We start from the raw sequence: 26,050 nt of genomic DNA, 5'->3' as shown, positions 1-26,050 counted from the left end.
ACAACTTTATCCATTAAAACAAAACAAAACTATAACAGACAGTATTTTCACTATGTTATTTGGGAGATAGTTGCCATTGCTAGCACTACTTTCAGACTAGTTTTAATATCAAATTCAGTTTTGTTATTGTCTGGAAAATTTGTCTTGGAATTGTTACATAAAGCAGTATATGGAAATTCTGGTGGTTCTAGCATGCTCCCAAACTGACATTTATATATCAATTTATTTAAAAGACTTATATGGCTCCCCATCTTACGTACCATAACTCACAAACACATAAAGAAAAAATAAAACCACCATCAAAAACTCCAGCACCCAACAAACACTCCTCCATACATCAACATTTAGATTAACTGATGCTTGGCTTGTTTCATAAGGTGCTATAACAAGAAATGATGATCCTTTACTAACCCTTGGACTATTAGTTTCAATTAGAACAGGTCTAATGTGCCTCCCGCTGTCTGCAATATTGGATAAGAGCCATCCAGTGCTGCGAACTTGATAGTACTCTATTGTTAAATTAAAGCTATTGCCTGAGTCACATGGCTCAAGCTTATTGCTTCGATAAAATTAACAATGAGCAAGCAATGAAGGATAAAACTGCCATTTTTGCATTGCACAGAGTTTATTTTATTTAAAGCACTAATATGGCCACCCAACTCAAACAATGGGTAACATATAATCAACCAATGAACAAAGATACCAAAGACAAAATAAAGAGCACCAACTAAAAGCAAATATAAAAAATTATCTGATGATGTGGAACTCAAATTTATTGCACTCTTCCAGACAGGAGGACTAATCATCCTGCCCCAAACTCTCAAGGAAAGAACCAGATTTTCACTGTCTTTCTAAAGATTTGCAGTTGATTTCAGCAACACTTTAACTTGTGTGACATAGCACTTTGGGAATTGTGTTAAGGAAGTAGTAAAAAAATTCTGAAGCAGGTAGCAAGTTCTTGCTGTGAAAGAATGTCTTAGTGCTCTGTACTTCCAGAAACACAGCTTTTCCTTATTAATCATAGTAAGGTGATCTGAGTATCATTAATAAAAAAAACCAGTAATGTTTTCTGAGGACACTTAATTATTTGACAAAGTAAAATCAAAACAAATGACAAGGATAATTTAAAAATAAGAAAGAACAATAAAATGACAGATGTGAATCAAGGAAAAATAAGTAAGGGTGAAGGAATCCTATACTAATGCAGTCTGAGTTGGCAGTAATTGACTGGAAAATAGATCTGGAAATGGTAGCAAAATGAAAGCATGCCGTTGACATTAAACAGCAATGAAAAAGAAAATGTCTCTACTAAAATCAAAATGCAACTGTGCTGTTACATGTAAATGTTTAGGTATCTCTAGTCAAGTAACATGTTTCAATTAATCTCTAAATAGTATCCCTTGTTTCAATGAACCTCTAAATAGTAAGTATGCATTTAAATATGCAGAAAGAAGCCATGTTTAATTTTGTATCAAGTAAAGCCTATGAAAATTTCTATTCACGTAGGGGCTCATGGAAACATACAATTTGAGCAGAAGTGCCTACACCTTTCCATGCAACTGTACAAATATATAGTGAATCACACTTGAAATGCTGCATGCAATTTTATTTGTCACATCTTAGAAAGGATATCACAGAACTGGAAACACTAGAGTGGATTTGGAGAAACTGCCTATAGGGGAAGTCCAAAACATTTAAGGATTTTTAGTTTAGAAAACATTTATAAAATTACACACAATATGGGAGAAAATGGATCATCCAATGAATCTGGATTATCTAATGAATCTGATAAATTAAAGATTCAGGATAAACAAAATAAAGCACTTTTCATAAGGCATATAAGAAATGTCATAGATTAACTAGCATAAGATGTAGAGATGGTCACTAATAAGGAAAGATTCAAAAAGGGATTAAACTGATTTATTAAGATAAAAGTCTCAATGGCTCTTAGTTATAATAGCTATATGCTACCTCCAAGATCAGAGACCTCTTCCCTCAGAATTCTGCTATTGCACTGTCAGCATATTGGGGACTTCCTATAACTATGTATCTATTATATAATGTGAGGAATATGATGATAGAAAGGCATTTATCTTATATAGTATGAAGCTATGCCAATTATTTTATTGCTTTAGCAGTATTAGACATGTGTTGCAGGCACTGCATTAGCTGCCAGTATGTTTCAAATATAATTCAAGGTGATAATTTTGACCTCTAAAGCCTTATATGGCTTGGATCCAGGCCATGTACAGGATTATATTTTCTGAAGGGAATATGCCTGCCCTGTTGGCTCAAGACAGGATACTTCAGCTTATTTCTCCAGGAGTTAGATGGATGGGAGTCTGAAACCTAACTTTCTCAATGTCAAACCCATCCTTGTAGTACATACTCCCTCCTGAAATCTGGATTTCCCCCCCCCTTTAATATTTTGGAAAACCATCAAAATCTGATTTTTCTGTGGAGCCTTTGAGGCTTGAGATTTTTGTGACTTAAGACTGTTTTTAAGCCTCATTCTTAAAATTTAAATTTGGTGTTAATTTATTGTTAAGGTGCAGTATATTAGCTACCCAGAGTTTGTGAACATGAATGAGGTATGAATCTAAAAAGATACAAGAAAATGAAGGGTGCTATTGGTATATTTTATATCAACATTTTCTCTTTTTTGGGGTCTAGAATTCTTATCTAAAACCAAATATAAGCAGAAGTGACAATGAAACACTGAGCAATATTGTTACATTTGATGCAAAACAATACATTAAAATAATCAGAAACTGCCCAAACAGAAAAGCATGCCAATAGTTAGAGCAGTCTTGAGATTAGCTGAATCACTTTTCTAGATAGTAAGAATAATGAAAATTATCTAGGCAGAATATAGGTCACAGGGAGAGAGAGAGAGAGACTGAGAGACTGACTGTGAAAAAAATTATTTTAGTAGGTAAGGCTGTAACACAGTAGAAGCTGCCTGCACTTAATTTTTTTTAGGATTTTTTAAAGTAGGTATCAGCTATTGGACTGAATTCAAGTTCCAAGACTACAAGGAAATGGAAAAAGAAGTCCATATGCTATAAACACAGAAGAGGAATATGGCCAAATTAGCATTTTTGCTGGACTTCTTTGAGTCTGAGAGCCAATGATTATAACTGATCCCATCTGGATGGAAAGATCCCAACTGCTTTATGAAACTAAGGCTGCAACCCAATCTGTGTTTATTTGGATACAGGTTCTGTTGAAATAAATGAGACCTTAGATTGAGGCAGTATTTATTTATACTTAATCTCAGAGTTGTGAGATTGGGGCATTACTGAAGCAATGTTAATAAATTAGAATACTGTGGAACAAAATAAAATAACAAAATAAATACTACAAATTTTACCAGGACTTATTTCATTTCACATTTCTTTCTATTTCTGTATTGCTGATACTTCATATGCTCTAGAATGAACTTTCCTACATTAAAGTACAAGCACCTATGCCAGAAATCCATGATACACAAAACAGAGATATATGCTGATTTTTGTCTTCTTATATGTTTTACCTTCATCCTCTGTGCTCTGTTTTCTCTTTTTCCTGGATTTTGAGTTCTTTTTATTTTTCAGATCCAGAAGTTCCTTAATGCGTTGGGTAACTGCAAATCCAAAGTATTTTTAACTGAGTGATGGCAAGAGAGTCAAATATTCACTGTTCTCTTCCATTGGTACAAGCATGTCTTTACTGACCTCATCACAAAATGAGTTCTGTGGATCTCCCTGTTAAGTACGTATGTTTTGCCCATATGTGTCTGTTGCTTTTCTCAACAGTTATCACAATCAGTAGCATGAGCTTGAGGACCAAAACTGAATGTCTCATAAATTATTTGAACAATGTATATAATGGAAAAGAGATTTGGAATTTAAAATATTCCTTCTCAAATTATTATTTTGACTAAGAATGACTGAAATATTTGCTCTCCCCAAACTTTTCAATCCAGTATGAACTGTGGCTCCATCTGGGCTTTATGCTATCAGAATCCAGGGATATAAAAAGAGACTGCTGAAAAAACCTCTCAACTAATCATATGCTTTCAGTAAACCATAGAATACCAAAGAATTAAAAAAAACTATCCCTGTATGAACATCCACTTTTTTTTTTCAGTATTCAGCTTGAAACATAACAGAAACTTTGAAGTTTAAATGCAGGGCAATTAATTATATTTACCTAGATGGGAACACATGACCAGTTTTGTCTGAGCTCAACAGCTAAACAAGGTTAGGCCTGGTTAGGTCTTGGGTGGGAGGCCATCAAGCAATTCCAGGATTGTAGACTAGATTGTGCAGTTGAAAAAACATCCTGGAAGAAGGCAAGAGCAAGCTGCTTCCATATTGTTGCCAAGAAAAGCCTCTAGTCACCAGGAATTAAACTTGACTCAAGTGCACCATTATATATTTAATAATTTAATTTTAATATTTAATTGGCTTTAATGGTTGAATTATGTTAATTGTTTAGTTTCTGTTTTAATTGTGTATGCTGCCCAGAGTCACATGCAAGTGAGATGGGTGGCTATATAAATTCAATAAGTAAGTAAGTAAGTAAGTAAATGTTTGCCTTGGGAGCTTTGTAATAATTTCTTGCAAAGTTATAGAAAACGCTGTTTCTTTAAAGATATATAGCTTTTTGTTTCAATGAAACTGAATCTCTATCATTAAATCTAAATGGAGATAAACCCCTTAAACACTGCAAGGATTTTTTTTCCTGATTCTTCAGAATCAGAATGGAAAGGATTCTACCTTGACCAAAGAAGCCAGGTTCTTGGGCAACACAATCTGCATTTTACCTTATAGAAAAGAAAGGAAGCTTTGGTCCTGAGCTCCTTTACTAATATGTATTGTACTGTATTATGTTAACTTTACCCTATTATAATTTATTTCATTTCATCTATAGGTGTTTAAGGTACTGTAATTTACTTTACCTTTATTAAATAACGCACTTACTATTTTCATCGGTGATTTGGCTGAGGTGACGATAGATGTAACCTTCCAGGTAAGATTGGAACTTGGGTGATGGGGAGAAAAAGGCCAGACTAATTGCCATGAGTTCCCAGCCCCATGCCAGACTTTGGTAGCACATATTGTCTGTTGTTTGTCTGATTAGTTGAATGTATAGCTCATCCCGTAAACCTTGAATACTCCAGCATTTGGTGATGGTGATCAAAGCCACATTATTCCGGTCCATTCTGGCTTGCCGGTCACCCATGTAGATTTGTACCAGTTTAAATATTTCGCAGGCTTCCTTTTTGATGGTACAGTTGCTGGTGATAAGCATTGGCTTTTTGATGGAGCCACCATTCCAAGACAGCATGTTGGCAATGGAGAGCCTTCGACGAAAGATGCCCTGAGTATGCATATTAAGATTTTTGGAAGCCCAGTCAGTCATGCTGCTTTGGGAGATGGGCTTTCGTATGGTGTGGAAGGGAAACTGATATCCAATGTCGGTACCAGGTTGAACGTTATTCTCTTGTTGAGAATGAGACCCTATTGTTCCGCACTGTAATGAATAATAGATAAAAAATCATTGAAAAGCTATCAGAGCTGCTCATTTTCTCTGAACAAAATAGCTGATTTTTAGTCATTTCTTTCACCAGGTATCCTCTAGATGTGTTGAAGTTCAACACATCTGACTAGTATCTGATTCTGGATTATGCAGGCTAACATTAGACCATTCTACTTTATTCATTCAAAGAATGTAACTCATTTCCCAGTATCACCACATTTCATTCCTGTCTATAGAATTTACTTCTGTGTACTGACAAAAAAAGAGAGCTATAATGGAATTCTGGGTACTGATGAATGAGCAACAGCATCAGGAATGGATCCTGGTATTGCTATAAGGCAAAAAGCTGCCTCCTTATACTGCTGTAAGAATTCTTAGGTTGGCTCCTATTAGTTATTGTCAAAATTCTGGGATACAGGACTGAGACAAAAGGAACTCCCCTGTAGTAGTTTTTCAATACTATCTCTTCATATTAAGTTGCTTTAGCTACATTTATATTGATTAATTACTTTATTTGTTTTTTAGCTCTCTACCTTTAATATTATCAAGTACTATAAGGATTAGGGCTAAAACAATTTAGGCTTATTTATAAACAAGCACAAGCTGTGAAGTTGTACAGGACTTTTTAAAACTCACTAATCAAATATTTGCCTTCATAAAGTTCTCTTAATGCAAAAGTGGGCAATTTGTGACAGCCAGAGTGTTTATTTTCTTCTTTAGTAGGTAGGAGCTACATGGACAGTGACATTAAAATTTCACACAAGTTGCCAGGGCTAGATTTATCAGTAGTTTGTTTGTTTTTTAATTAACTATTTCAACAAATTATACATCTTTTGTATGTTTTCTTAATGAAATTGGCAGGAAATCACACCTCTATTTGGCAGCACATTCTCTATAGGCTGTAGGGGTTGCAAAAAAGATAGATGGAAACTACATATTATCTGTGGGTTGTAGAGTGCTCATTCCCACCTTAAATTGCTCGTTCTCACCTTACATGAGATTCCAATGAATGGTCAACAGTAAGGGGTCTATCAGGACTAATTAGGTATGGAAGATTAGAGCCTACAGATTCACTGGTTATAGTCTGTTAATTGTTCACCTACGATTTGTAAATGAAGTTAGAACTATGATTTCAATTTTTTAGGCATATGGTAGAGCACCTGACTTTCTAATTATCAGAAGATGGTATCATGACTGAATGTTGTTATAATCATTAGTTCTTAGATTATATAATATGACAAGTGCTTTGTATATCCTGAAATATTCTAGCTTTTAATATTCTAAACTTAGTTTGTAATGTTTTAACAAGCATACAATTTTAGTTTGCAGATCACTTGAGCAATGTCATTTTCAAATTCCTGCACGTTCAAACTTAAATTAGATGAAACAGCTGACATTACCTGAACTGCCATTCTGAAGATTCAACATTTTTCTATAATTAATTATTTACCTCTGAGCTGTACTTTACAAAATTTGTGTCTCCTTTCTATGTTCTGTGATTTGATATGTGATATATAAAGCACCTTAACGTATTTTTTTCTTATATCCTATCCTCCAATAGTCTACAATGGCAGTGTTTCTATGGTACAATAAAGGTTAATGTGGATTTTAAGAACCATTATATTAGAAGTGCCATACTGAGAATATGGAACAAGATATAAACCCAGTCTGTGCTTGAGAATGCCTTCATGGATCTCAGCACAAGAAGCATTTTAGGGGAAAGAAACAGTAGTAAAGAAAAATGGTTAACTTATCAAGAGTTGTTAGAACAGGAACACAGGAAAATATAAGATGAAATCAAAAGAACAATTGGCTGTAGAGGGATTTAATTTTCAATGATTTTTGTAGTTAAGAGAAGATTTAAGGTAGATAATAGGACATTTGGAATTAAACAGCAGAAGACAGAATCTGAACTATGTACAAATGATGAACATGCAATTGCTAAAATGTATAAACTCTAGCTGAAATTTGAAATGGAAGAATAACAAGTGAATGGGCTAAGAGTTTTGGACACAATACACTGATGGAACAGAGGGAAAATATGTGGTTAAAAGGAGTGAAATTTACATTATGTTATAACCTAAAAGAGAATTTTTATAAAATGATGTACCGTTGGTATATGACTCCAGAAAAATTGTCTAGAATATATAAAAGTACTTCAAATTTATGTTGGAAATGTGGACATGAAGCGTCATTTTATCATGCCTGGTGGACTTGTAAAAAAGACAGAAATGTCTGGGTTCAAATAAATATAATGATACAAAGAATTTTAAAGATTAACATTCAACTGAAACCAGAATTTTTCTTGCTGGGATTAGTGCACAGCCAATTAGAAAAGAGCATGGTAGATTATTTTTATATATGATTACTGCTGTGAGACTATTATATGAGGAAAAATGGAACAACTCTGAAATACCCAAACGGAGGAATAGTTGATGAAGATGACAAAACTAGCAGAGATGGCAAAATTAACTTGTGTGATTAGAGAAAGACCAACAACTACATTTATCAGTGACTGGAAACCCCTTATGGACTTTTTGCTGAAAAAAAGAGAAAAATAAACATGTGATTTATGGGTTTGAAGATTAGAAGGGGTAGCTTATGAAAAGAAAGAAATAATGATGTAACTTTAGAGAGGGCAAAATATAAATGTATCTATAACTGCTGTCAAGAAGACTGGAAGCCACTTTTTTATAACTTTCCTTTTCCTTTTTTTCTTTTTTCACTATTTACTGATTTTTTTAAACTTGTCTTTTATGGTTTTTACTTTGTTAAAAATTTCTTCAATAAAATTATAAAAAAATAGTCTACCATGGCAGTGGACAATAATTCTTAAATAGGAAAATCAAACCTGATTTACACATCACACTGAATGGCTAGAAAAATAAAAAATAAGAATCTCCTTTTTATTCAGAAAAGGCCTAAGGTTTTGACTGTGGGAATATCTTTATTTAATTTCCTTTGTTCAAATGAGTATGTGTGAAACAACACCCATTTGTAAACAACTGAAAAGTTTGCAGCAGCAGAGGTTACAAGTTGATGATTAGAACTGTTAAGTAGGGTAACAGAAAGAGAAAACTAACTACGAAGACACATCCTATAGGAAACAATCAAAAAGAACAGAATTGCTATATGTGGGAGCACCTAGCCAACTTTAGCGAATCTCAAAAAATAAGACAGGTTGAGCCTAGTTAATACTTGGATGGGAAAGCACCAAGAAAACCTAGGGCTGTAGGTTACACTAGGAAGTGAAAAAATGAACTTGGAAGAAGGCAATGCCAAAACACTTCCATATTGGGGTCAAGACATGTCCATACAGTCACTAGGAGTCAAGCTTGACTCAAGAAGGTCGTCTTCTTTACCTTTTCCCCAATCTGTGTAGGATAGTTCTTCGGTACAAATGTGAAACTTGAAGGAAATGTATATGACAGCATTATAAACAATCCCATATATGAAACCAATACTAATTTTGAGTACTGGCCATTTTTCAATATGATTGTTGGAACACTTACTTAATTTATTTAATAATGTTTAATGTATTATTCCAAGCAAAAGACAAAAAAACTTTAGTTCTAACGAAAATATGCCAAAATGGTATAGCAAACAATAATATTCTATGTAAGGCAATAGTTCATTTGGCATAAAATGTTTACAGCTACAGTGTAACATTTTTCTTATACTATCTATGTATATATTTTTTGTATCTAGGTAGAAATACTATCTATAGTGCCTACTTTTGCCTTGTACCATCTGCATTTTCAAGTGAAAACTGGCAATAATCTCGACTTCATTGTGGTATATTGTATCACAGTCTTACCCAGGAGTGTTATTATTTAATAAAACTTAGCAATTTTAGTAAAACTTCCCATTAATAGTGAACTATTAAACAAAAGAAACAATACTTTTAACTATAGTGAAGGCCCACAATAAAACTGAATACTTGTCCACCCATATACCTTATATTATGATCTAGCTGTAGTTTCATTTTCGACTTAATAGTCATAGTGTGAAACATGCAAACACATGCTATAATTTTAAGTGTACAGGTAGTCCCCAGTTTAAGAACAAGTTCCATTCCCAAGGTCTGTCCTTAAGTCGAATTTGTATGTAAGCTGGAACAGTATTATTGTATAATACCATACAAGTAGTATTGTGTAATTAACTCGAACCTTTGTGTATTTAACTCAAATAATTGTGTATTTAATTCAAATTTTGCTACAATAGGCTCTGTTCTTAACTATGGGTCATCTGTAACCCAGGCATTCTTAACCCAGGGACTACCTGTATACCTGATGGTTTCACAAAATGCCTGACTTCCTGACAATTATTATTAATAAATACTGTAACATGTTTATGATTGCCCAATAAAATTGATTGATATTAATAAATACCTGTGTTGATAATTGTGCTGTGTCTGATGATGACAAGTTTATCTGGCTGGCCAGATTCTTTTCTAAAGAATCTACTTTTTCATAAGTTCTTTTCTGCCTCACCACATCTTGCTGTATTGCTGGATCATTTGAGAGACTCCCTTTACCATCCACTGTAGGCCTATATAATGACCTGTTACTAGACGTCAGATTATCTCTTGAGTTCCTGCTATTACACTTTTTAAAATGGTCTGATTGAAACTTAATTTTATTACCCTCTGGCATACTACCATTCTCCAGCATTTCTGCATCTAAGCTACCTTTGCTCCCTCTGCAGACTGCAGATCTATTCACTACTAAACGCATCTCTGCAATAAGCTTGTCATTCAGAGCAGTGAGTTCACTGTTGCTGCCTACAGAACCAGGTCTTCCTTGGCCTGGAGCATGTCGTCTTCCTTTTCTCTTTCTTAAGCTTGGAGAAGGACCTGTTGAATAGCCAGAATCTTGCTGACTTATCACTGTAGGGTATTCCTGAGCCTGAAGATTGTTCTGCCGGCTATTGTGGGCTTCCATATTTTTAAGAACATTAGCTTCTAAGACTCTCCATGACTGCTTGAAGCTCTCCCTAGAGCTAAGCTGACCCATTTGGGATTTATCAATGCCATCAACTATCACAGTGGTAGAATTAGTTTTTTTGGATGACTGGTCAATGTTGACCATATGTTTAATATATTCTTTTCCCACAGGGCTGTATTCTGTTGTAGAAGGGTTTCTCAAATGCTTTTTTCCAGCCTGGTGTTGCTGTATACTTGGATGCTGTAATAATTTAATTGGTTGCAACTTCTTATTTAAGCTACTGCTTGGGGACAACTGTGGAGTTGTCCCATTCATATTTGTAATTCCAATGTCCATATCTATAGGAGGTTCATCATAAATTGGGGCGTCAATTGATGGTTCATCATATATTGGAGCTGGAGAAGCATACTTGGGAGAATCAGGCAACGTTGTTTGTGACTGATTTTCTGAGGGAGGCTGAGGAGTATGTCCATTAGTTAGTACCAGACAAAACCCTCCATTCTCTGTCTTTTTAATTTTCATTGAACGCTTCGTCTCTACTGGAGCTGTAGATTTTGGAGTTAATGAGTTTGGGACTATAGACTGAGACTGGGCATAAACAACTGCTTTGGGATGCATAGATTTCTGGCTGCTGATTTCTGAATTGTTCTGCATCTGAAAGGAATTGCTTGAGGAAGAATTTACTTGTCTAAGGCTATTAACTTTGACCAGCATGGCTGCTTTAGTCCCTGGTAAAGGCTGCCACCCAGTAAGAGTATCTCTGCAAAAAAACAAAACAAAACACAGTGTTAAAAATAAAGCAATAATACATGCCACTTTTGTCAAATGCGGAATAAACCCTGAAAAGAGGAATAAAATATATTAAATTAATCTAATTAATTTTGTTGTGGAAGCAAGCTTTACCAGATTTTGCATTCATTCATTCATTCATTCATTCATTCCACAAAACTGATAGCCTGGTCTCCTCATAGTGGATCCTGGACAGGATACAAGATGAGAACATACAAAATAAAAAATAACATAAAAAATTTATTTATTTATTTATTTATTTATAGTCAACAATAAGTATCAGGAGCACCCATAAAAGTAAAGAAACTAAACACAGGTAGTCCTTGACTTACACCCATTTGTTTAGCAACCATTTGAAGTTAAGATGGTGTTGAAAAAGTGACTTATGACTGGTCCTCACGCTTACGAAGATCGCAGCATCCCCACAGTTGTGTGATCAAAATTCGGACACTTGGCAACTGGTATGTGTTTATGACAGTTGCAGCATCCTGGGGTCACATGACTGCCATCTGTGACCTTCCCAGCTGGCTTCCGATAAGCAAAGTCAATGGGGAAACTGCATGTTTCACTTAATGACCACACGATTCACTTAACGATCAGAGTGATTTGCTTAATGACAGCCGCAAAAAATGTTGTAAAATCGGGTGTGGTCACGTGATGCTTAATAACTGTACTGCTTAATGATGAATTTTCTGGTCCCTATTGTAGTTGTAAATCGAGGACTACTTGAAAATTGCTGAATGCTCTCTGTAATAAGATTGCTTTGGTCTGCCTACAATATGCCCAAAAGTTTGAGGCTATCTGCAATTTGGGAGGAAGGCAGGAAATTTCACAAATTACATTGTAAAAACATTTTCTACTTTCTTCACAGCTATCACAGTATTTGGAAAATAATATCCATTCAGAATTTTTTAAAATGGCTAGATTTTTCCACCTGCATATTTCTTTTCCAGGGAAATCAATGGTGTAATTCTAAAAGGAAAAAAAAACAACAACTGCTTATCTGCTTGTAAGCTCGATTTTCTAGCAATTTTCTGCCACATATTCTTCTAACAAGAAAAATGGAGGTCAATACATGATTGTTCCCTATGCACACAGCTAATGAAATCAAATTAGCCTCATTTTGAGAAATATATATTCTGACAGCAAATTGATTGCAAAAGCAAATACCTAAACACTCTAAATAGTGGCATAATCAAAATGATGAATCTCTCTGCCCATTTTCATCTTGTGAAAACTTCCTCACTTGCTCTATTTTCTCCTTGTGAAAAATCAAATCACCACACCCGGTTATTTATCCAGCTAAAAATACCTGATAAAAAGTAGGAATAAATAAGAGTTTCAGGAGTCTGAGTGCAAAACCTTAGTATTGTATATCAGCTTTTCTATCATGACTAAAATGAATGAAATATATTTAAATGTGACTTAAATACTGCACTTCACATTGATCACCATATTATCAAGTATTAACTCTATCAGGGTTTTTCAAACTGTGTTCCATGGAACCCTAGGGTTCTGTGAGAGAGACTAAGGGCAAAAAAAAAAAAAAAAAAGTTCATTCCACAGGAGCATCCACAGCAATTCTTCTAGGGTACAGTGCAAAGGGTGGGGCTTATCAGCTGACATTCAGAAACCCCAGCCCCGGAAGGCATTTGTGCTCATGGGGCCTCATTGCTTTGCCTGTTTCACATTGATTAATAAATCTTATGCTTTAACTCAAAATGCAGTCAAAGATGGAAACAGAAACAAAACTAAGTCAAAGTGGCCTAAGCAAGAATAAAAGAGAAATGTGTTTAGTTCACATTTAAACATTTAATTTCACATATTTAGACCAATATACAAACAGAAACTAATTTTCTTTCTCTCTCATCCATTATGTCCCTTTTCATTTTTTTCTTTTTCCTTTTACATAGACATTTATTTTGTTCCTAAAATATTTTAAAATAAAATTTAAATGTTAAAAAAAATAATGCTAGAAAAAAGGGGTTAGAATCTTGGAAACAGAATAAAATCCTAGTTCTCAGTTATTGGTGAATACATTAAGACAGTGTCTCTGTAAATTGTTTGAACTTCTTTCTCTCAGATTCCTTAACTGAAGGACTAATGCCTCTTCTAAGTAATCAACTGAAACATGCATCTACCCGTCATTTGTTACGTTTGGAAAGTCTACTTTTTTTTCAAATTCTTTCTTATAGCACTGTTGCTGAGCTTCAGGGTGGGGACAGGGAGAGAAGACAGAAGTGAACTTGTGATTGAAACACCTATAAGTGAACTTCATTTTTCATTTCCGATACCAAAAGCAATTGTCATAACAGCTGGCAGCACCCAACAGATGGCTATGTCAAAAAGCCAAGCACAGGCAGACCAGGTTAGTACTTGGATTGGAGATTACTCAGGGAAATCTGTTTGCTCAGAAGAATACAATGGCAGACTTCCGGGGAAGAAATGGGAAACTGAAGATGACTCTGCTGAAAGTGGAGCTGATGACTGTGGCAGAATGAAGAGCTGGCGAGTAGACCAGCTCTTCATAATTCCTCTTCGGACAAATGCTCCATATAATTGCTCCTTGTGAGTAGACCGCAAGGCAGCTGTCTCTGGTGGGTTCAGAGCTCTGGGAGATGAGGGAAAGCTATCTTTTCACTCAAACCACGGTCGACGCCTTTCAAAAGGACACTGGGTTTGCGTACTTCCTTTTCTAATCACTTCTGGAAATTGCTAGTTAACTGCTTTTCAGCTATTAGGAACCTTTGGATCAACATGTTTTACAGCACCAGGTGAGTTTCCTTCAATCCTTAGCAAAAGAAGTTTTAAATACAAGTTTAAGGACTTAAATTTTTTTTTCTTTTGGAATAAACAGCAAATGGGTGATTAGAACTTTGATTTTGGAGAGTTACAAACAGAGTAAGGGTCCAGATGGATTTGAAATAAGATTTTGGAATTAATTATAAGAATCCTTCCCACGGACAAATGCTTTTGTTTCGAAGTCTCTTAAAAAAACACATGATAGGATGTGACTTTGAAGGTTGAACACTAGAGGGAAACTGAAGGAACTAAATATTATAATTAAAGGAGAAAAACACTTAAATTTGACTTACTAATACAGAATGTAGCAAAATATCTTAACATTGGATGTATTGACGAATATTTTTGAATAATGGACCCATTGTTAAGAATCTCTGCCTCTATACATAGACTGTATTTAAAAGATGTTATGGAAGAGGAACAAGTTTTACCGGACAGACTGAGACTGATCTGAAAATGGATTTAAAAATGACAGGCTACAAAAATGATATGGAAAAAGATGCTACACTGGATATACAAATGAAACCAGCCAATGTCTTAATAATTAAAAGGGATATACAAATAAAAAACCAAAAGAGTGACCGAGATAACTTTCCAATATTGGATTTACAAAAGAGACTTGTTAAAACTTTGAAGAATTTTGTGAGAAGGAACAAAGAAAAAATGAAAAGAAGTCAAGTTCTAGGACATTATTTGAAGGAACTAAAGATCAAGATTGTTAAAAATAAAAGGAAAGAATATAAAATTGGTTTATTTGATCAAGGTTAAAATAGATATGTTGTTCTCTCTGGTAACGCTTAATGGAGTTTTGCTGATCAGGACTGAACAACTAGGCTTTAAGGATTTGTTTAGCAAGGGGATGGGGAAGAAGAGATCATCTGTTGTGCTTTAAGAGAAGGTAATAAGTTACTAAAATTGTTTATACTCATTGTGATGAAGGAGGAAGTAATTTCTTTATATATTTCTTTTTTCTTTACTATATTCTTATTTTTTCTTTTCTATTTTTCTTTTCTGCACTATTTTTTAGTTTGTATTAGTTTTTATCTTTTTAATTGTAATTTTTAATAACATTTCTATTAAAAAAAAAGGCAATGGCAAATTATGTCTGTACCATTACCAAAGACCAACCTGGATCTATTCATATAGAGATCAGGAGCTGAATTCTGATTTAGGCTTTACATTTACATTATTAAAAAGAATATACAAGTTGAGCAAATACTCAAGGATAATTTATTCAGAATGGTATATTTTCCTGCCTTCTTCTGTTCTTATTTTGACCAGGGTCTTGTTGGCAAGGTTGTAGTGAAAAACAATGTCCATCCAGTAAATCTAGATTGCCCATCCTTCCAGAACAGTTATGTCCATCCTTCCAGAACTGAAACAGTTATTTCCAGAACAGAAATAACTTTCTTACGCTGAAGTAACAGAAAGAAGGTGAGGATTATGAGAAATTCAATACATGGCCTTTACATTCCAATTCTGATCTTCAGAAAAATTAATCATGTTGAACATTGTTACAGTCTGAGAGACCACTTTTAAGAATTACTCAGTACAAGATTATTTCAATAGGCTGCAACCAGTCAAGCAGAACCTCCTGACATATCCAGTCTGTGTAGTTCAGGAGCTTTTACCCCTTCCAAAAAAGGATCTCTTCCTTTAGCCCTGCTCAGATCCAAAGCATTTTGGATCTGAAAGAAAGCAAAGAAAGTGCTTTGAATCTTCCTGGCCAAAGCTAGCAATTCAGAACACATCTTGTAATAATTCTGAAACATAATGGGCAGCTGTGCAATCATGTGGAAAATGTATTAATGACAAATTCCATTTTTAAGCCACTGATGACAAATCTTAAGCTATAAAAAGTATATTTGGGGGAAAAAAAAATAGAAATAAGGGAAGTTAACAATTACACACAGAAAAATTCAAATAAAATCCATCCAGTTACCTGAATTTACCTGAATTACCTATTGTATATACGTAAGATCAAGGATTTTAGAATCTGGAAAGATGTAATCTTGATCTCCTATTTCAAAGCTCTTAGCTCTGCTTTTTTCTTTCCTTGAGCAGTATCTTCAGTGCTCTTAGAATGTGAAGGATAACTTCAAGCCTTCTTCTTTCAAGAGAGTGACTGCTGCTTTGCCCAATCAAGCAAAATGTTCTATCTCTGATTCAGCAATCTAGCCATCACCTCAGAAAATTATCTAGTGGCTGAACAATCCTATGGTTAAATGATAAGTTCGATTAGTTTTAGAAAGAATTATATGGGAGAAGCTTTGGGGGAAAATAAAACATGAATTCCATGTATTTTGGCTTCTCAACATGAGATGATTTACCAGATACTTTAGATGGCACTGTTGGGCTACATTACAAATTAGGTATTTGTTACAAATACCATCTTGAATTTTGGACAAAACCCCACTGTCTAAGTTTTGTGCTGAAAATAAGAAAATATAAAAGGTAGGTGGGAAACATTTTGATGTAAAAAGGATTCTGCAGCATTTCTACAAACTGTCACCTGATTCTCCAAATGCTTCTTTGGCCTGCTGTTGCACTTTAATCTCTACAATTGACTTCATTCCGCTGAATCTTTAACTGGTCTTCTAATATACCCTCTTACAATAAACATGTATGAAAATAAATTACAAATTACACAGGCAGAGTATTGGTTATTTTATATATTAGTAGATAGGGGAGCTTCTATTTTAGAGTTTCCGGTTCTCAAAAATCCTGGGATAAAGGCAATTTTCAAGCTTTACTTGCACAACTCTGTCAATCTGCTATCTCACCTTTCTATTTTAAGCACTACTTTTTTCCTCCTCTATTAAAGTTGCTCTCTACTAGCCTTTTCCACCTATCATGTTGTTGTAATTGGAGAGTTCTTCATGTAACAAATTGACAGGTTAGAACAGATGCATCCCAATACTAACAGGAGAAAGCAGGGCTGGTAGCATCTGCAGTTCTGTTAGGCCTTGCCAGCTTTCTGTTAGAAAAATAGTGTCATAGGTGCCAACCCTACACATACTGCAAAAGAGCTTGTGTTGTGCATGATTATTAGACAGGTGCTCCATCAGTTGTGTATAGCTGCCTTTGTTCATTATCAGATGATAGTTAAGAATGTCATAGGCAGCTGTTCAAATGGATTATATGAACCTTCCGTATTAAGACTTTCTAGTATTTTGTTTGTACTTTTATCTCAGTTGTGCTTTATCAATATCCTACGATATTGCTTTGTTTATTTCTTTTTAAGCAACAGACCACGCAGTTCCAGGTTCAGTACAATAACTGGGAAACCCAGTCAGGAGTACTTTCCACATGCGGCAAATGTTATCAGTGCAATGACTATATGGACATATTCTATTGTTTTCCTAGAAACAATACGGAAGTGGTTTGCCACTGCTTTCTTCTGGTCTGTAATTTCTTTTGAAAATCTTATGTTAGATTTTCAAAGTCCTCTAAAGGTCTAATATCCAAAACATACAATGTCCTGACAGAAGTTGTTGGAGGGGGATCAATAACTCTTAAAGAAATACAGGAATTGGATTTAAGACATAATATCTCTGATACACAATGGGCTACACTTTGGAAGAACCCAACATTATGATCAATATCTGCAAGGAGCAGGGAAATTCACTTAAAAGTATTAATGGGTGGTATCGTGCCCCCTTAAAGTAACTAAAATTACTTGGAAAGGCCCATATAAATGTTGGAAGTGTGGTGAAACAAAGGGCACCTATATGCATATATAATGGTCCTGTGAGGTTGTACAAAGATTCTGGTGAGAAATTATTAGAGAGATTAATAGTATGGATATAGGAAAATTCAGTTACAGTTCTGAGATATGTTTACTGACATTATTCAGTGACACAACTCAAAGAACTGAAAATAAGGTAACTATTCAATTCATGATGACTGCAGCAAGGCTAGCTATAGCACGATATTGGAAGAGCATACTGTAGAAGCTCCCACCCTAGATCTCTAGTATTAAAAATTAAGAAAAATTGTTGCAGTGGAAAAATTGACATATAAAAGATGGGAGGATTGAAATATACTTCTGATTTAATTTGTGAAAAAGTAATCCTTTCTGCACAGCAATAATAGGCCAAATTCCTCTTTATTCCAGTATATACAAAAGTTGCTACTGGAAACTTGACTTTTTAGATCTTTTTAATATGTCTGCTGACTTATAAATCAATAAAGTCAAAACAGCTTTTTAAAAAGAAATTACTGAACTGTTTCAGATGACAATTCTCATTTTGCTTCTCTAGATGAGAACAGAGACTTGTGAGAGCTGGCTATTACTAACATTCCTTTCTTGGGAAAAAGGAGTATGACTTGCATGGCTTTGCTTCTATGTTCCTACAATCTTATGCCAGGTAGTAACCCTGAGAAGTCTGGGTGATTTTAATTAAAAAATATTGTTTTATTCAAGAACTAAGAGTGAATTATTTGCTGAAAAATTACTTTTGTCAAGTGGGTAATTTTAAAAAGCCTGATACGCATTAACCCTTCCACTGCTATTTCTGAGATTATTTTTTAAACATTTATTCCATATTTCAACACCATATTATAATATTTATTTTTTCCTTTTTATGTTGTTATAAATCTTGATACATTGTTTCAATACAGTAATGTGTATACAATATCAATTGAAGATTATTGACGTTCTATTATTTAGATAGAGTACTGAAGATAAGAGAAAAAATATTCTATGAATATTAATTACAATTTAGGAGACAACATTACAAGCATAAAATTATTTGACTTTTCATCCAAAGTTGAGTATAATATTAAAAAAAATCCGCTGCGAATTGCATCAGTGTTCTGTGAGGTTTTGATCTTAAACTAATTGCTTAGAATTAAAATTTCCATTATATTGTTACTTAGTATGTGTATGTATGTGTGTGTATGTGTGTATACACACACACATTTATAAATATACATATATACATATACACATATGCGCTCTGGAAAATGCTCTAATGCTGGGAAAGGTGGAAGGCAAGACAAGAAAAGGACGACCGGAAGCAAGGTAGATTGACTCAGTTACAGTGGTAATGAATGAACTATTAGGAGACCTGAAAGAACAGGTTAGGGATAAATCGTCATGGAAAAAATCTATCTACATGGTCTCTCGAAATCTCTTTCTCTCCAATCTCTTTGCTCTGTGAGTGAGGGGGAAGCAAGCAATTTCTGTAAGCAATCCCTCCTTTGCCTCCTTTGGATGGAGATTTCAAGAGAGTAATCTTCTACACATCAAAAGCAATGCGATTGTGCTGGTAGCGGAAAGGATCAGGCAAAGGAGAAATTGCCTACAGAAATCGCTTGCTTCCTGCCCCACCACCACCCCTAGAGTGGAGAGATTGGAGACAAAGGCATTTCAAGAGAGTAAGCTATTTGCCTTGCATGCTCGTGGCTCCCAGCCCTGGATTATGGTGGGATTGCATTGCTTTTGATATGTACAAGACAGCAAGCAGGCACTTGAGCATTCCAAAGGGCAGGGGAATGGTCAGAAGGCAAACAAAAGCCGAAGGTGTGAAACTGAGTAGTGTTGCCTCTTTCCAGCCAGAAAGCAGTCGTGGTGAAAGCAAAGTTGCTGGTCCCAGTTAGGGTCATTAAGAGAGGACCACCTGTAAAGATGTTTTAGCTGTATCAGCCTAACAGAACAGGAAACAGAATAAATACATCACAATATTAAGGGCCACTTAGAGTCTCAGGGCTACATGTAAGTTTCTCTCTCTCTCTCTTTTCTATATAGATATATATGGAAAAGCGTCTTCTAGTCAATACTGCTGAAAATTAGCAGCACTTCCTCTACCTTTGGAGCCATTCTGTGTGTACCTGGTGCTGTTGATCAAATAATTTACTAGGCTATGAAGGTATTTTCATTTTGTGCAAGATTATGTAAAAGCATTCAGAGATATAATTACTTGTAACTTGTAGAAGGCTTGAGAATATAATAAGTGCCATATATATTCACAGAAGCCTAACAAAACAGGCAAGAGCCTTCAAGAAATAAGCTAAACAAAAATAATCAATGCTGATATATAATAAGTCTATTATATGTCTTTCAGATATTTTCATAAGTTTCAAGATAAGTTCCATATTTGTCTAGTCACTTTCTGGACATAATTTTAGTCTTAAACACACAATCTGTTCTAAAAAAATCATTTACAGATGCCTTTTCCAGAGACTTTCAAACATAAGTAATCCATTCATGCAGGCAAGTGTGCAATACCTCACAAAGTTGTTGTGGGGAAAATAGGAGGCAGGAGTAATAGATTTGTTCACCTAATACTTGAATTATATATATCTTTATAACTTTATATCTATACCTCTATAGATATACATAGTTATCTATCAGTCAAAAAGGTGGGATAAAAATATAATAATAATAACAACAACAACAACAACAACAACAACATACTCTATCAGAATTAGATTTATTTCTGGGAAAATATGCATAGATATTCACTTTGTATTTAACAGTTGTTGCCCTTTCTTTAAAGAGTCATACTAATTCCATTAAAGAACAGAAGTTCTTTGAGCTAAACATATACAACTTATTTCTTCCACACTTAAAAAAAAAAGCACAAAGCAAATCAGGATATCTTTAGTCTTTTGGAATTGTAACTCATCTGTGGAACTAATTTGGGGTTTGGGGGAGCATCTTCTGGTGGTGGTTAATTATTCTTTATTTTATTTCACAATAATTTTAAGAAGTTCACTTTAACTTAAAACAATCTTGGGGAGGAAATTAAGTGACTGTGCACTCAAGATCACACATGAGTTTCATGACTGACCACAGACCTGAACAGAACTTTCCTCATTCTGGGCTGATTACAACATTTCAGAAATTTTTAAAACAGTGACATAAATACTAGAGACACACTACACTTGAACTTAGCCAAAAAGCCGAGGAGATGTGGCATAAATACAGGCATGGTAGCCACTTGGGACTTGCAATCTCAGCTCTTCCCAGGTCTTTAGTCTTTACAAAAAAAACCAAACTTGGTCATGATCTGTTACAGAAGTGGTGTGTCCTAGGTATTTGTCTAGAGCAGCTTGATAAATGGGGGCAATGTTGCAGCCAGCCTCAGTGCTTACCAGATATGGTGATCACTAGATGGCAGTAAAGAGATACAACTTTTTGCTGCTGTCTAGTGATCATCTGTATTTTTGCAGCTCAGATCTGATAGCCTGATGTGGTGTAACCTACTAGTGCTAATCTATTCCCAAGATGCTGCTGCTGCTGCCACCAAACCCCCCGCCCCCCCCGCCGGCCACAAAAGAAGTTTGTGTGTGCAAGTTCTGAGCATCAGAATAAGACTATTTCCTCAAATTCGGCCACAAGCGCTTTAACCAATAACTAATATTGGAATAGGGAGTTCCTCTGAAAAGTGTGTCTTGGGGCCTAGAAACCTCTATTCATGCTCCTGGTTTATGATGATATTTACTGAGATTCAACAGCTTCCAGCTCAACTGCTTTCATTCAAATATTTTTCCCACAGTTCTCCAAGTAGAACAAACAAGACTACTTACCTATTTTTTTACAATAAGCAGCCAGAACCATTCCTCATCTTATGAGTTATTTTTTTAAAACAAGGGTGTGTTTCCCTCTTCCTTCTATAGCTACAAAACAGAGAAATCTGAAAACAATGTACCTTTCAGTTTCTGGCCTCTTCTCCAGACTGTTTCTGTCTTTACCCTTCTCCATGTCCTGTAGAAGAGTTATCTGGATAGGAGTGTTTCGTCCCTCACTACTTGTACTGCTCCTGTGCTGTGATGTCCTGAAATCAGACTGGGAATTGCGTTTCATGGCTTGGAGCTGAGCTAATGGCACAATGTCACAACCCTGTGGCCTGTGCCACACAGTCTGCTGAGTGATGGCATTGTAATAATAGAAACGATTGTTGTTTTGATCAAAGAGTTCCCACCACTGGTTCTCATCAGACTGACGGACTCTGAGGTTGGGTGGTGGATCCCAACCACATTCTCCAGTTGTCAAGTTGACATACATTCGTTCTCGAGAACGGGGTTCAATAATTTCCACCCAATCTGAGCTGAAATAACAAAGGAAATACATAGTTAGTTTCAATCAAAACCACAATGCTTTGTCATGACTACAGCAAAGGTTGCATGTGAGATCTGTGGCTACCTATTTATAAAGTCTGATGGATCCGTACCATTCTGGTGATTAACATATATTAAAAACTGTTTAGATTAAGCTTCTAAGATTAAAAATGCATGTTCTAAACTTGGGCAATAAACAAAAAAGTTTATTTACATCAACTTTCTATTATAATATTTGGTAAGATCCTAGTTCTATTCTATGAACTACAGAGTCGTAAACCACATGGAATGTAACAGAGTAAATTCCACTTTTTTTTCCTCCCCATATAATTTAGAAAATCTTCACCATGCAATCTTGTGAAGCCAGTTCAGAAAAGTTGTTTGCAAGGTAGAACTTCTGCCATGTGGCTATATTTAAAAAAGCAGCAATGCTACAATTTACATCTATATGTTGGCTACTCAACTCAAGAACATACCTGCAAAACAGAAAAAAAATTATCTCATGAACAGAGCTTTTTTACAACAAGAAATAACAATATAACACATTTGTACCCTTCAAATGCTTCAAAGGCTTTGTAATTTTCAAGTTCAAGTATCGAACATACGTTTTCTCTAATATAGACCCTCACCACTTAAATAGGATAAACTGCGTATTTATTGAGATGACAGAGAATTAGACAAGAGGTAGCAGTAAACTGTCCTAGCAAACTGGGAGAAGGTTCAGGAATTAATGCCCAAGAATCTTTAAATACAAAAGCATTATTCTCACAAATCTAAACAACTGAAGGTCCGCTTTAATCTGAATGCTATGGCCTTTTCATGGAAATTCTCAATACACTCACAAAGGGTATTTTACAGTATTAACCACCAAGCCACAGAAAAGTACACAAAATTCCCTTCTGAAGTTCTATAAACAAGCAGCTTTAAAACAAATCAAGTATTTGCTACAGAAGAACTGCATTTTCTGCCTCCAATAAACTTTTCACTTTACTTTTTTTTTTTTGCCTTCCAGTCAGTGTTGACTCCTGGCAAATGCCTGAACAAGTCCCTGCATTTACTATTATTAACTATTTTATTTTTATGCATTTCTCATCCTCAAAGAGCCCAATGAAGAGAACAAAAAAGTGTTAAGAATGATTCAACAAAACTATCATCAATAAAACCATAATAAAACATGACAGTAGAAGCAATTCTATTTTCCTAATACAGGTAGTCCTTGTTTAGCGACCACACTTGGGACTGGTAACTTGGTTGTTAAGTGAAGTGGTCACTAAGTGAAACCGCAACTGTACTTATGATCTTACTTCAGCTTTCCTTTGTTTTACAGACTTGCAAAGGACATAAATGCAAGGATTGGTCACAAAGTTAGTTTTTCATCACTGCTGTAACTTGAACAGTTGCTGTATGAGGCAGTTGCTAAACGACTATGGTATTCTCTTTTTTAAAAAGCTATATAGTTATAACTTGAGAATATCTATCTGCCTTTAACAACTCTCTGTCTAGAGCAACATTTTTAACCTCAGATTTGTAATATGTGATTTTAAAGTATAATTAGGCATAAAACTACATAATTAGACTTTTTGAGAGTTCAGGAAGAAAGTCTAAGATTCACATTTTCAATAGCATATATGGGTTTTGATTGGGCTCCTCTTAACTTGACGTCCTCCAAGGTGTCTATTTTGCCATGCCCACCAGTTGATTATATAAACTATATATTATTTGAATTTTGGAGCAGAAATATAAATATGATTTTGCTGGCACAATAACAAACCAAGATCTCAGCTTATGGCAAAGACTCATGTGTATTAAAACATGACGTTTTGTTATGGGATGGAATGCCAGGGCAATGAAAATGTAGGAAAGTTTCTTTTTTTTAAAAAGCAAAATATTAACTGGAGTGTTGCACACAGATATGTCTCACCCCATCCTATGATATTTATAACCTTAAATCTTTATCCAGGCACAGCATTCTTGAAAACAGCTTTCTATATTGCCCCTGCTCCACCCAGAGTTAAGAAACTTGTACATTATTTTCCTTTATTTAAAATGGAAAGCATGCATTCCTTTTCCTAAAACCAAATTATTTTATTGGACACATCATTTAAACAGAAGCACTGTCTGCAAGGTTGTAAGTAATGCAATGATTTACCTAACCCTCCTTAGTCTATTTGAAGCTTAGACACAAAGGAAACAATTTCAGTCTGCTCTAGGGGACCCTGGAGGCACTAGGTATTTTTGATCCCTAAAGTAAATTTATTTACTAGACTTTTAACTCATTCTGATCTGTAAGACAGTCTGAGACAACAGCAAGATCTGCATCACCAGTACGCCTTCCTTTGTTGAGAAGCATTCCTAGGCAGAAGGGTTTCCAACTGTCCTTGCCATGCACTTTGCCCAATTTAGGACCATCCCCCCAGAATCTAGCGGGAGTGTAATGTTTGAAGAGCATCTGTGTCCATTAAAAATAGGGGGAAGGCAGAGAATGAATGTTCAATTCTGGTTCAACATCAAGCTCTCTCCCCCCTGCCCCCCAGACCCAGTTCTGAGGATGCAGGCAGGGAAAGGATGAGTTTTGTAATACTCCTGCACTCTCACTTTGGGGTCCCATATCATTGTCCTGCCACTGAAGGATCTGCAAACAACTTGGGTGGGGTAGGAAGGCCAATTAGGAAGCTTAGGTTTCTGTGGGTACTGCAAAGGGTATTGAAAAAGATGGGATGCATACAATAGATATGTCTGCTGTTTCCCAAGAGCTGTCAGCATCTGGATGTTTCTTCCAGTGAATCAGATGTTCTATTTTGTTCCTTCTATGCATGGAATCCAAAAAAAATTCCACTTTCAATTCTTCTTCCTTCCAATTAAGACTGAATGGGATGTACTGTAAGACACATGTTTGTAAGGGGCATGGAGGGTGTTTCAAGAACCAGGAGGGAGCAGTGAGAGATGGGTTTGTAAGACACCAATGAGCATCTGTGTTGTTTTTCTGTAACTGACAACAGCTGACAACTACTTGTTCCAATTACATGGATTTGACTACTGAAGAAGCTGATGCAAAAGAAAGAGGGGATACAGAACAGCTTTTCATCAGCTGTCTGCCTCAGTTCTTCTAGTTGTCTGTCTATGGCAGCACTGAATTATTAACAATTATGTACCTCTCCAAGGTGTCTGGAATGCCTTGCTGAACTAGCTCATCTTACAGTTCATCACACAGGTCTTCTTTAAATTGGTCAAGTAAAGCCAGTTCATTCCAGCTAACATTTCTCAAGTAACATTGAGATATGTAGCTACAAATATCTGTACTTTGCATTTATCCTGGCACAATTTGTACATTTCACTGTCAACTGTTGCTCTTCTGGCAGAGTCAAAAAGGGCAGATCTCAGTTTAAGCATAAAATAGATTTAATTGTCCAGAACCAGGTTAATCGTGTCAATAACTGAAACTTCCATTTTGCAGCTCCATCTTTCAAGAGTCCAAGATTAAATCCCATCTCCTATATCTTCTGGGTGATTGACTGAACCAACTGGATAATCAGAGCAGATGCAGGCCCACCTGATTCTCATATTGAAGCAAGATACTGGCAACCTGTTCAGCAGTCAGCTGCATAGCAAGAAACTTGCTCACCATGACCAGGGGCCATGACTTTGAATCAAGGTTGTTTTTGTAGTAGAGGGAGTAGGGATTAGTCAGAATTAATGTCAGGTTTCTGATAGTAGCCTGAACTGGAAATTGTTAAACTCAGGAACAAATTCTGATCAGTAAGATTTTAAACTCAGGAACAAGTTCTGATTAGTAAGATTTATTAAGAAGAAGGTTAAAGTAACAACACAAAAATTCCAGTGAGAACTCCATTTTCAAACAGAATATTTATATATAGGCAAATTCGGATGGAAAGGTTCTAGATTTCTTTTCAGATAAAGGG

At 35.4% G+C, this 26,050-nt stretch overlaps 1 protein-coding gene across 2 annotated transcripts in view; it reads right to left on the bottom strand.

Annotated features, from left to right (window-relative positions):
* LOC103068244 (rho GTPase-activating protein 39-like) overlaps positions 1–26,050 on the bottom strand; it is a 121,329-nt gene that overhangs the window by 10,910 nt on the left and 84,369 nt on the right. Inside the window, exons 1-5 of one of the 2 annotated variants that reach the window (XM_007428254.4) lie at positions 22,477–22,683; positions 21,722–22,120; positions 9,918–11,232; positions 4,968–5,520; positions 3,536–3,625 (exon numbers count right to left, since the gene is read on the bottom strand). In XM_007428254.4, the coding sequence (XP_007428316.2) occupies positions 3,536–3,625; positions 4,968–5,520; positions 9,918–11,232; positions 21,722–22,077 (2,314 nt within the window). In that variant the 5' untranslated portion in view covers positions 22,078–22,120; positions 22,477–22,683. Of the gene's footprint in view, positions 1–3,535; positions 3,626–4,967; positions 5,521–9,917; positions 11,233–21,721; positions 22,121–22,476; positions 22,684–26,050 lie in introns of those variants that run through there. The other variant, XM_088153309.1, reaches the window with a different exon arrangement.

Source organism: Python bivittatus, unplaced genomic scaffold (genome assembly GCF_059951505.1).
Source record: "Python bivittatus isolate LINGU-HERP-01145 unplaced genomic scaffold, Pbiv_v1 ctg000700_np1212, whole genome shotgun sequence".
Lineage (NCBI taxonomy): Eukaryota > Metazoa > Chordata > Lepidosauria > Squamata > Pythonidae > Python > Python bivittatus.
Note: the sequence above shows the minus strand (reverse complement) of the source record. Positions and strands in the feature narration are given on the sequence as shown.